Genomic DNA, 12,168 nt, shown 5'->3' on the forward strand with positions numbered 1-12,168 from the left:
TCCCCAACGTAACAGGCGCGTTTGCGCCCTGCATTGTACATCCGGCTTTTTACCCCGACCTGACGAAGCCGGCTCGTCTCACTCCCTCCTCCCCGGCCCTTCCCTGTTAGGAGCCTGCCGGTGTTTGCGGGCCAGAGACACCTCCTCCCACCACTTCTCCCGCACCGAGATCTCTCACGCCGCCCCAACTCCTCCAGCCTCCGAGGCCGGTGCCGCCAGCGCTGAGCAACGCACGGAGCCTGCCGCGACTTCCCTACCGGGCCCGCTCATTTAGACACGGCCACCACCGCTTCTAGTAAAATGGCAAAGACTTTATTTATCGGAGGAAGAGGCCTTGGGTACAGTCCGGGGACGGGACGAAAAGGGAAGGGGCACGCAGGGCCCACCCTCATCTGGCCACCCTCCTCTGGCCGAGTCAGCTAGGAGCAGGGCGTTGGAGGCTGCAAGACAGACCCAGAGCTGCGGAGGAGGTGGGGGAGGGCTTCGGTGGGCCTCCTCAGTCTCTGTCACATGCAAAAAAATTCTAAAAAGAGTAAAAAATAATTCTAGGGCTTTGGGTTCTTTTTTTTTCTTTCGTTGGTTGCTTGGTTGGTTGGATTTCCCACTTTGTCCCAAGACCCGGATCCCAGCAGTCAGTCCGAGGAGAGAGAGAGAGAGAGAGAGAGGAGAGAGAGAGAAGGAATCTTAAAAATAGCATTAGTGGGCATCGAGAGGCAGAAATGGCATAGAAAACAGACTTCCCTTGAGGTGGGGAGAAAAGATCAATTTGAAACTTGCAAGTCAGGACCCGGCTGCCCACCTCAGCCCCTTCCCACGCGGGGGGGAAAATGCAGGAGGAAATAAAAGAAGTCAACTGCAACAGGCCTGGGGAGGCGAGGAGGAAGAGGGCCGGTGCATTCGCCACATGCAGAGAAAATCAAAACTGTCCCGGTGGCCCCCTCCTCCAGACCGCGAGGTTCCGTGCCCATCACCCTCCGTGCCGCCTCGCTCGCTCTCAGCAAACCCCGCAGCCTGGGAGCTTTGAAAACATGAAAATCTCCGAGATTAAAAAAAAAAAAATCAGCCTGCGGTGGGAGAACCCGCTATCGAGGTTTAAATATTTATACAGAAGCTATACGGAATTGCTCCGCGCCGGCTCGGGGCAGCGGAGGCCCTGCGCTGCGGCCGGCCGGGCCGGCCAGCCGGGTTTATTGCTTCGAGAGGGAAGAGGCGGCTGCGGGGAGCCGAGACCAGGCCAGGGCCAGGGGAGGAGGCGGGAGTTGCAGAGGAGGTCCCAGCTCCCCTCCGCGGTCCCGTCCGTCTGACCGACCGGGAGGCTGCAGGCCTACGGGCTTCCAGGGCCCTGGGCGGCGGAGGAGTCTGAGTCCGCTCAATCGTCCACGTCGATCTCTTCGTCTTCCTCGTCCTCCGAGCAGTCCTGGCTGCTGGCAGGCTGGTCCGTGAGCGGGGAAGCGGGCGAGAGTTGCAGGGCCCCAGCGCCCGGGGCCTGCGGGACGCCCGGAGGGAGTGCGGGGGAGCCAGGCCTGGATTTGGCCCGGCCGCCGCCGCCGCCGGTCGCCTCCGAGTTCTGCTCCAGCTCGGCCAGCGCCACGATGTCCATCTGCCCGCTGGGGCCCAGTTTCTTGGCGGACTCCACGTCGGCCTTCATCTCCTCCAGGTCCCGCTTGAGCTTGGCGCGCCGGTTCTGGAACCAGGTGATGACCTGGGCGTTGGTGAGGCCCAGCTGCTGCGCGATCTGGTCGCGGTCGGCGGGGGACAGGTACTTCTGGTAGAGGAAGCGCTTCTCCAGCTCGTAGATCTGGTGGTTGGTGAAGGCCGTGCGCGACTTTCGCCGCTTCTTGGGCGTCTGCCGCTGCCCGAAGATGGTCATTCCGTCCCGGCCTGTGAGGAAACCACAGGGTAGGCTTGCGCCACGGGAGAAGGACACCCACCCACTCCCGCTCGCCCACCCCACCCGGGCTCATGGGGTCTGCTGTTTGTCAACACTGTTCCCCGCTCGGTTTGGATTAGGCTTCCCCGGCAATTACAAAGCCTCGGCCATTGCAACCCCCCTTTCCCAGTCTCTCTTCTAACAGAAGTCCCTAAGGAAAAAAAATGTTTTGTTCCCTTCCCCCCCCTTCCCGTGGCCCCCCAAAGAGTTGGTTTGAAAGACCCAAGGTTGTTAGAGCAGGAGGGAGCCAGATCGGCAAGTCCCAGGCTTCAGTGTGAATGTTGGTACTCCACCTCTCCTCCCAATTACCCCAACTCTACCCTCACTCAAAAGTTCCCAGCAAAAGGCTCTCCATTCCTCACCCCGGGAGCAGGGCTCAGAGTGCCCAGGCCACTGGGAACAGGAGGGAGCCAGGCAGGGCAGGCCGGCCACGGAAATATCCTGTGTTCCCGCCATCCCTTCCCAGTCACTCTGGCCTACCCAGCAGTCCCTAGGAAATGGGGTTTGGGTCCTGTCCCTCCCATCTCCACTCCTGGCGGCAGCGGTTTGGGCTGGAGGGCCCTGACGGCCAGCCTGCGCGGGAGGAGGCTGGCAGAGGCACAGGGCACGGAGCGCGCTGGGCACGGGACACGGGGGGCTCTGGACGCTGGGGCGCAGGGGAACCCGGTGGCAGCACCTACCTTCGGCTGCCTGCAGGACGCTGACCTCCAGCCCCTTAAAGGTCTTGCTGGCGAGCTCCTCCAGGGCGCACAGCGGCGAGGTCTGCGAGAGCAGCGCGCGGCCCGCCAGGGGCAAGCCGCCCTGCGAGTGCTTGTCGGCGGCCGCCAGCAGGTGCGCCGCCCCGCACAGCGAGTAACTTCTCCGCACGGACGGCTTGCTGAGGATGTCCTCGATGCTGAACGGCGTCAGCGGCTTGTTGGAGTTGGCGGGCGGCGGCAGGTGGTCCAGCGGGCTGCGCCGCCGCTCCTCCCCCGGCGCCGCCTTGCCTTCCTCCTTGGAAGTCATCTCGGCCTCGTTGGGGGGCCCGGCCGGGGCGGCTCGGGCTGCGGGGACCCAGCCCGCGGGCAGCTCGGGCGCCGGGCGGCGCGGGAAAGCAAGCGGCGGCGGCGGGTGGGCAGGAGGCCGCGCCGGGCAGGGCGCGGGCCAAGCGCCGGCCGGGTGTGGGGCCGGTTAACGCAGAGGCAGAGGCGGGCAGAGCTGCCCGGTGCCCCGGGAGGAGGGTGCTGACGCCGCCGCCGGGGCTTCCAGCAATCCGGGGCCCGAGCCGGGGCGCGCCGCGCGGGGCTCCAGTTTCGCCGGCCCCGGTGCTATTTAAGGGTGTCAGGTGGCTCCGCCGCGGCTCCTGGCTCCTGGAGGCGGCGGCAGTTGGGAGAGCCGAGGCGAGTGCACAGATCCCGTACTGCGAGGGGAGGCGGAGAGATGGGCAATTGACTATTGCTAACAAGTTAGCCTTGATCGAGGAGTCATCAATTATGGGCAGCAGGCACTTCTGTCTCTTCCTCCTTTCTCCCTGCCTTTCTCCTCTTTTCTTTCTCTCTGTCCTCTCTCCCCCTGTTCTCTCTCTCCCTCTCTCTCTCTCCCTCCCTCTCTCCTCTCCTCTCCCCCCGTCTCTCCTCTCCTTCTCTGCCTCGCCCTCGCCCTCTCTTTCACTCTCTGCCTGTCCAATGCAGGCGGCTCTAAGTTGGGAAGCTCATTAATTAGCGGGCCGGGGGTAGGAGGAGCCGGCTGGAATTAGCCTGCCTAATGCGCCTGTCAGTCCGGGCGCCGCGCCGCGCTCGGCCCGCCGAGCTGTTGGTAAATTACATTAGCGGAGGGAGCCTTTATGGCACCCGAACCTCAGACGACCGAAACGCCGCCGCCCCCACCCCAAACGGCGAGCCTCGCTCCCGGCGGCGCACCCGCCTCCCGCCTGCCCGGCTGCGAGGGCAGCGCTGGCCCCGAGGTCTCCGGCTCTCCGACCCGGGATTGGACGGGATCGGACGCCCGGGAAGGGCTGGGGAGTCCAGCCTGGGAGGTAGCAGCCGCCACGCGGTCCAGGTAAGACAAGGAGCTGGGGTGGGACCCGCCAGCGCCCGGCGCGCACTTTGGAGAGAGAGCTGTGGCCAAGGACCCAGCGCCCCTGTCCCTAGCCTCCCCGCCCCTCGCCGTGGCCTTGGGGCCACGCACCTGGGGAATCAGGAGGTCTGAACGCCTCTGTGCGAGGCGACCTGGGACGCGGGGGTGTGCGAACCCCAGGCGTTGGGGGAGGGGACTAGTAGAGGACTCAGCCTTCCCCAGCCCGGAGGCGGGGTGAGAGTTGGTGGTGGCTCGAGGCACCTCTCCTCGGGCCTGGTCCCAAAGGGACAGTCTTACCTCCTCAGACAATCTTGCACACTTTCCTCCGGGCCGATGCTCCAGAGGCCGCCTGGTGACCGGCGTCCGACCGGACCGGCGGTCGGGCCGGGGCCCGGGCTAACGGGCCGGCCGGGGCCTCCCTGCTGCGCTCTGCTGGCCGGGCCCGCGGCCCCGCTGCTGGCCCCGCCCCGCCCAGCGCTGGGCTCGGGCTCGGGCTCGAGTGTACCGCCCGGCTGGCGACTCCAGCTGCTCCGGATGCGGGGCGGGGGCCGGAGAGGGCCTGGCGGCTCGGGCTGCTCTTAGGAACCCGCAGAGAGGCCGGGGTTCGGGTCAGACTACGGCCTGAGAACCCTGCGGCCCCGCATTCTGTGTACATCAGGCAAGCGTTTGTGCGCTTCGGTATTTGGATGTATTTGTGCTTTTGAATGTGTATGCCGTTCCCCATCTGTATATTTGTGCAAACAAATGTGAATCTGAGGGTAGATGGGCGTGTGAACCCTTACCTATGTCATGTCTTTCATTCTCTTGAGGCACCCAAGGGGGTTGTGTTCCTGGCTCTTTTCTCTCTTGCTTCACTCATCTAGTCTGTGTGAGGACGCTGACCCCTCCACCCTAATTTCCCATTTCTGTGGCCAGGAGAGAGAAGGGGAAGCAGGGGCGGGGGGGCCTGGGACCAAGAGAGGAAGAACTGTTCCCTTCCCCGCAGCCTCAGCCCTTTCCCTGGCTTTGTTTGTAAACTCCCGGGCAGGCGATGCCACCCGGCAGCCCTGCTTCGTCGGAGAAGGGCCCAGAGAGGCTGGTGCCAAGGACTGTGGCCCAGTCCGGAGGTTGGAATGGGGAATCTTGGACGTCTCAGCCCCCATTCCTGCCCCAGAGAGAGAGAAAGTGAGCCGGGCTGGGCTGTGGGGCTGGGGACAGGCTCTCTCCCTGCCTCCGGCATAAGGGACCTCAGTGCCCCAGAGATGGGTTGGTTGCTTTATCTCCCTTTTAGTTACTGGTTTGGAACATGGCTTGCAGGTCTCCAGAGTAAAGGGGACAGTGTAGGGATAAAGGATTCTTGTTTGAGACCCCAGTGTTTGCCGCTGGCCTGCGTGGGAGCATTGGGAAGACTACTTACCCTCTTCCCCATTTTTGTCCAGCATTTTGTGGGGAGGACAGGTATTCAGAGGCAGGAAGGGGGAGAAAGGGGTTCTCCGTTCCCCCAGGGCCCCAGAATGATCCCCAAGGCAGGCCTGTCTCTAGTGCCTCGGCGCTGTTCTGGGAGCCACGAGGGCCCAGCAATCCCGGGGTCAGAGTCTAGAGATGAGAGGGTGCCAGGGAGCTGGACATGGCCAGCTTGGATGTTCTGGGACTGAGAATGGTTCTCAGGGTCCTGCCTCAGCCTCTGGCCCGCAGCTCTTTCCTGCCATAACCCCAAAGCCCAGCCCCAGGCCTGAAGCAAGACACATGCCCCAGGCTAGCAGAGAACAGGGACTCTTGGGTCCCTATCCTGGAGGGGCTTCTTCCCATACCCCCCCTTTCTTCCTATCTGTTCCTGTGTCCACACCCGATGTTGGCCTGTAGGGCCATCTCCCGGTCCCTCAGGGATTAGCAAAGTTTAAAGTACTATGAGGCTGCCAGGAAGAGGAGGAATGTAATTGGGGAGCAGAGGGGGGTGGGCATAGAATTTCTCCACTAGGGCACTATTTCCTGGGGCCTTTAGTCTTCAACCTCATCATGTTAAAGTGGACAGGACATTCTACAGTCATCTGCTTTATTACCTCCTTCACCGACGATGGCCAAACCTCCTCTTCCTTTCCTAGCCAGCAACAGCCGCTCAATCCCGAGGCTTTGTCTTGTGGGCCTAATTTGTTCAACTCCTGTGCTCCAGCTTGGCACAGCTAGGAGTTCAAGGGGCCCCTGGGGGTGTTGCCCACCCAATTTGTTGCTTAGGGTCCCCTGCCTGCATCACCTCATCTAGGCCATTTAAAAACAAACAAACAAACAAACAGCCCAACTGCCCCACCAACCTTTTCCATATCCCACAGTCCCCGTCTCCCCCACTACAGACTCCAATGTGTGGGTGGCTAGAATTTTTTGAACTCCTGGGAGCCCACACCCGTCCTGCAGAGCAAGGAGCTATGTTTTGGGTTTGAGGTCAGATTCACTTCTTCTCCCACCAGACAAGCCTGGAGGTCCTTGAGGGCAGGGACCGTTACCTGGGAATTCCGTACACCCCAATCACCTGGCACCCTGTGTTGGTTGGATGAGTTGTTATGGAGCAAATGAAATACAAGTGATTGTATACTGTGGAGGGGAAAGTCTTGAGCCTTGACTGTCCCCACTCAGGATATTTGGAGATTGTGAAAATTGGAAGGAAGAGTGACCCAGGGGCAGATGGGTGGGGGTGGCAAGAAGGAACCCTGCCAGCTGCTCTCCAAAATCTAGCCTTCCGCCTGGGACCCCATGCTGGGTTGGGAAGACGCTGTGGGATCCTCACCCCCAGTGAGCGGAGCCAGTGGCTGGAATAGCTTGTCCCTTGCAGTTTGCTGTCTCTGGAGCCTGGACCGCACTGTGTCCTGATGCCCAAATGTGTGCTTGCTGCCTACACCACCAGGGTCCAGCCTTCTTCTGTCTCCAGGGGAAGGGGAAGGGTTCATGCTGCCAAATATCTGCTTTCCCCCTTCTCTAGTGAACATCCCAGACAAAGAGGAAGCAAAGCATATTGCATGAATTGCCAGGATAAGGGGACCCTGTAGACCCAAACAAAATGACTTATTCCTTTGCATAGGAGAATAATTCAAGTCAATTCCCAAAGGCTCCATCGGCTTTAATCCAGGGTGTTTTGGTAGCCCCGTCTGTTTCCAGATTGTCTGTGTGAGCACCAGCACTGGCCCTCAGGCCAGAGCTTCCCTGAAGGGAAGGTTCTGACACCACTTGAAATGAGTTAACTTGACCACCAATTGGGATCATTTTTGTCCCCTGAGCAACTGCTGCTCTGACTCCCCTTGTGGAATTCAGAGAGTGTTTCTTCTGCCATCGAAGTAGACTCGATAGATGGCTTCCTGCCACCCTGGCTAAACCGGGACTGCCCACTTGGTTTTTATATTCTGCCCCGGGCCACCATCTGCAGTAACAACAACAATAACGGTGACAATAAACACCATAATCCCTTCCTGCGTGAGCCTGGCTTCGGGCTAAGATTTTTACTCATTTCATATATTACAACCCTGTGAGGTAGCTTCTGTTATTACTCTGATTTTACATATAAGAAAAACGAGGCCCAGAGAAGTTAAGTAACCCCTCCAAAGTCACACAGCCTATTTTGGAATCATTAAGATTTGAAGACTATTTTTTTTTCTGACTCAGGTCTTAATCCCAGGACCATGGGGTTCTTAACCAGAGGAACCCCAGGGCTCTTTGAATGGGCTGCAGGAGCTCTGCAGACACCAGAAATTGTGTGTTAAATTATGCAGGTGAGCCCAAGTGGGTGCATTTTCCGGGGACAATGTTACATAACATATTGGCTTCTCAAAAGGGGTTGGAGATGATGAAAAGGCTAAGGCCACAAGCAGGCCAGTAGGGGAAGGGGTAGGAAGAGGGAAGTTGCCTCCTCGCAGGCCTGGAAAGTAGGGAGCCCGCTGATCCAAAATTTGGGACCGGCTCCAAGCCTGCTTCTGGACCTGTCTTGCTGTCTCAGGCCTGCCCAGCTCTCAGAACCTCCTCTAGCAAAAGGGACAGAGTCTGTGGCCAGGGCACTTATTTTGTGAGCACTCCTCTGCTTTCCCCTCCCCACTTTTTCGTGTGAACCCAACTCTTTTAGAGCCTATTTTTTTTAATTTTTTAAAATATTTTTTATTGATTTTTTACAGAAAGGAAGGGAGAGATATAGAGAGCCAGAAACATCTATGAGAGAAACACCGACCAGCTGCCTCCTGCACCACCCCCCCCCCCCTCCACTGGGGATGTGCCCACAACCAATGTACATGCCCTTGACCAGAATCGAACCTGGGACCCTTCAGTCCACAGACTGAAGCTCTATCCACTGAGCCAAACTGGTCTCGGCTAGAGCCTATTTTATAGGGGCCAACTTCTAGGCACTTCAGCCCTGCAGAGGGAGATTGACTGCCCTTTAGAAGTGTGTTTGGGGTCGGGAGAGGGAGCCTAGACAGACCACTGGGTGGTAGAGACAGGGAGAGAGGGGATGAGACAGTCCCTGGGAGATGCTCAAAGCCTCCAGAACAGCCCTCCCTTTTGGTCCCAAGTCTTTGCTCCTGTCACCTGGAGCAGAGAGGGCTCTGTCACTTCCCCTCTTGGCACCTCTTGCTCTGTTTCTAGTGCTCAGCTCATGGGGGGGGGGGGAGAGCCTTCCCCGACCTGTTCCGTTCCTCTCTGCTCCTCAGCACACACCTCGTTGGTGTCATGTCAGATTGCCAGGGATGTGCCTGTTTGTCTGTCTGTCCTTCGGTCTCTCTCTCCTCCTGGCTGTGAACTTGGGGAGGAAGGGACCTGAATCTCCTCTATATGTCCTATGCTAGCCTGGCATATGCCAAAATCTCCTCATGAATTTATTGAATGAATAAACTAAATGAATAATAAGAGACAAAAGAGAGCCAGTCAGGGACCTCGGTCTGTGCCCTAGAGAGAGGCCCAGGGGTGTGAGAGAAGGGTAGGTGCATTGTTCTGCCAGCTGAGTGCAGATGTGTGAGGCACCTCTGCTGCTCCAACACACACACACACACACACACACACACACATGAGCCTCATTTTTTAATGCTTTTTGGCCATGGGAGGAGGGTCCTGGGTTCTGGATCCAGCTGTAGTATGGAGTTTGCTCGCGCACACGCTCTCTCTCTCTCTCTCTCTCTCTCTCTCTCTCTCTCTCTCATCTCTCTCCCCCTCTCTCCTCCCCTTCCCTCTTCCTCTTCCTCTCCCTCTCTCCCTCTTTTCTTCCTTCTCTCTTAAAAAACAGGATCTAGCCCCTATCATGTTTTGGGCCCCGAAGCAGAGATGCAGAACACACAGAAGATGGAGGGTGATGGGGAGGCAGGAGTGGCAGGAAACAGACACCCCACCCTGTAGCTCAGGGGACCGGGAGAGGGTAAAGATAAGTGGGAGGAGTCTAGTTCTGTCCCAGTGGAGGTGGCATTTGAGTGAAGCCTTAAAAAACCGGGAGCATTTGGGTAGATACATAAGTGGGGGCCTCGCTCCAGGCAGGGGGGACAGCCAGGCAGGAGGCCAGCGGTGCCAGCCCAGAGGGGGCGCTAGAGAGCCCCCATATTTCCGCCCTCTGTCATCTGGGCAGGGAGCTGCGGGGGTTGGGGTGAAATCTTTGATCCCTTGTGAACTCCCATCGGGGCTGCAGCCTGGGGTAGGTGCTGGTGGGCTCCTGGGATGGCTGTTTGGAGCCAATGGGGTGGGGGAGTTGGGGTGAGGCTGCACCCTCAGCCCTGCCGCTCCTGGGCCTGGGCCAATAGGTGGAGGGACCGAAAGCAGAGAACAGCTGAGAGACTGAGGAGCAGGCCAGCCCCACCAGGGGGGCCCAGGAGTCAGGCCTGAGTCAGGCTTCTCAGAATAAAGAGCATGTGGAGAATTCAGCAGGGGCCCCACTGCATTAGTGTGGGGCACCGAGGGGAGGGGATCGAGGGGAGGGGATCACTAACACTCATGAGGAGGAGAGTCCGGGTAGAAGACCCCGGTTCTCTCCTATCCTGGCTTCTGCCTCGGCCGCATCCCACGAGACTCCCTGGTCCCAGGTCCTTCCTGGCCCCACCGCTCAGAGGGCCGAGGGCCGCCTGCTCTCCAGACACCCTCAATAGAAGGCGGGTCCCAGGACCAAGCCTAGACTAAGGGGCGCAGTGGTCTGACTTGCAGGAACCAACTACTCCAGTGCCCAGAACGCGGGCAGTGTGGCTGCCAGCAAAGTGAAGATGGAGGTCCAGGCCTGTGCCCACAGCCCGGATGCCCCGGCGCTGCTTCGTCATGGCCGGATGGAAGCCGCAGGACCCTCCACTCCCTCTGGACGCCGGGTTCCCCGCCTCTGTCCCCCCTTTTCCGGGACCAGAGGATCCAGTTCTGGTCCCGCAAGCAGCTGGCGCCGCCTGGCCCCTGCCCGCCAGGGCGCAGAACGGAGCGGGCTGCTGGGCTGGAAGGCAGGCTGAGTGCCTTGCGCCCTCAGCCTGATTTCGTTGGAGCGGAACCAGCTCCCTTTGGCTTTTCCACTTCCCGCAGGTCCCTGGGTTCCGGACCTTGAACCACACGGCTCCCATCTCACATGTACCGCTGCGTATTCCTCCCGATCTTCCCCAAGTCCCTGCACTCCGTGCGGTCTCCACGCAGCCTTCCTGCCCCCATGGGTGACCCCAGCGGACCCCGGTCTCCACGGGTGTCCCAGGCATCCCGACCGGACGCCCCGCGGAAGGCCCTGGGTGCCCTAGCCCCGCGCCGCCACCCCCACCCCGACCCCCACCCCTCAAGAACCTTCCTCTTTGCTGCCGGCCCCCCCTCCTCTTCCTCAGCCCCCCCGCCTCTAAGCATTCTTTCTCATTCGTTTTCCTCCCTCCGGTGAGTGCGGGGCCGGCCCGGCCGGTGGGGAGGCCCGGGCTGGGCGCCCTGGAGGCCTCCGCCCTCTGGTCCGCGGCCGCTCGGAGGGCTCTCACCGCGGAGGCAGGCGCCCTCAGATGGCCCCGCCGCCGGCTGTGTGGCCGTGGGTAAGTCTCCCCATCTTTCTGAGCCGCGACGGCGGTAACAGTGGGAAGGTTTAGGGAGAGGGATGGGACATTCGTTTGGGTACAGCGGTCTCCTGTGTTGGGGCCTAAGGAGGGAGTGAGGTTCGCAGGAATGGTGGGTCTGAAGTGGCTGTGGATGGTAACGAATATTCGGGGAAGCAGCTGGTAGCTGTTTTATTTTTTAATTTTTTACAGCTGATGGGGTGCCAGGCGTGAGAGACCTTCTCTCCAATCCAGACATCCGCCCCGTTTTACCGGCGAGGAGGCCGAGGTTAGGCAGCTTGGCGCCGCTCGCCGCCGCAGGTGGGGCTCAGAGCGGACCAGCTGGGCGGTGTTGCCGAGTTAACGCCCGGCGGTCTCCTCTCCTCCGTCTCCTCCGGCGGGAGGACCACCTGGCCGCGGGCTGCGATCTGAGACCTAAGCGGGCAGGGCGAGGCTGAACCTCCTGGGCTTCCCTTTGTCTGCGCGGGGAAAGCTTTGAAATTCTCACTTTCAGGTAAGCGATGTTGGCGGCCCCCAGAGAAGGTTGCAAATTAGACCCAAATGAGGGACTTCTGCCTGGTTATGGGAAAGGGGCGGGGGGGGGAGGCGTGGAAGGCAACTTTTTCCAGCGCAGAAGCCTTCGCTCTCAGATTTTTCCTCTTTCTGCTCATGAGTCTCCTGTCTGGCGGGTCCCGGGCAGTCCTGCACCCACGGAGGATGCGCCTGGCTCTACCCAGGGTGGAGGTATGGCCAGCCCAGCCCTCTTTTATCCTCTCCAGGAGTGCCTCCGAGGTGGAGTCTTCCTAGCTGCGGAGGTGGGACTGGGGGGGGTGTGGGCAGGGGGAGGCTCAGAATTGGGAAGGGAAGGCTGGAAGCCAGGCGGGGCCCCGGGGCCGCCCGGGGCACCCCTGGCCCCGCCAGAAAGGGCTGGAGTCCGGCTTTTGGGCGACCCGGCCCAGAGCTCCTGCCGCAGAGTCGCCCGTGGCAGCCCCGACAGGCCACGCGTCCCTCGACACAAGTCCCATTACATTGTATTTATGTTTCACTTTATTGTTTTTTCCCCCTCTCTTATTATTGTCTCACTCTGGGGGAGGCAAAGGATATAATATATTCATCTTTATTATACCAAATCTGTGTGAAGCATTTAATAAAACGCTGTTTCCACACAGCCAGGGATATTAGAGTGAGCTCTTCTTAAGTTAATGCTCGCGTCCG

At 60.0% G+C, this 12,168-nt stretch overlaps 1 protein-coding gene and 1 long non-coding RNA gene across 3 annotated transcripts; one reads left to right on the forward strand and one right to left on the reverse strand.

Moving 5' to 3' along the window:
- Positions 1–298: 298 nt before the first annotated feature.
- On the reverse strand, positions 299–3,527 carry LBX1 (ladybird homeobox 1). The gene is made up of 2 exons (XM_084903653.1): positions 2,611–3,527; positions 299–1,881 (listed from the first exon to the last, which is right to left on the reverse strand). The coding sequence occupies exons 1-2, from the start codon at positions 2,933–2,935 to the stop codon at positions 1,370–1,372; spliced, it is 837 nt and encodes a 278-aa protein (XP_084759779.1). The 5' UTR covers positions 2,936–3,527; the 3' UTR covers positions 299–1,369.
- Positions 3,528–3,662: 135 nt separating this feature from the next.
- LOC311632337 lies at positions 3,663–11,767 on the forward strand. Of its 2 annotated transcripts, none has more exons than XR_014796772.1 (3): positions 3,663–3,967; positions 10,103–10,875; positions 10,924–11,767. It is a non-coding gene; the product is annotated as an uncharacterized lncRNA (long non-coding RNA). The 2 variants fall into 2 exon arrangements; XR_014796773.1 differs by having other exon boundaries at positions 10,118–10,875.
- Positions 11,768–12,168: the final 401 nt, after the last annotated feature.

The sequence above is a fragment of the Pipistrellus hanaki genome (genome assembly GCF_964339955.1).
Source record: "Pipistrellus hanaki genome assembly, chromosome: 14".
Lineage (NCBI taxonomy): Eukaryota > Metazoa > Chordata > Mammalia > Chiroptera > Vespertilionidae > Pipistrellus > Pipistrellus hanaki.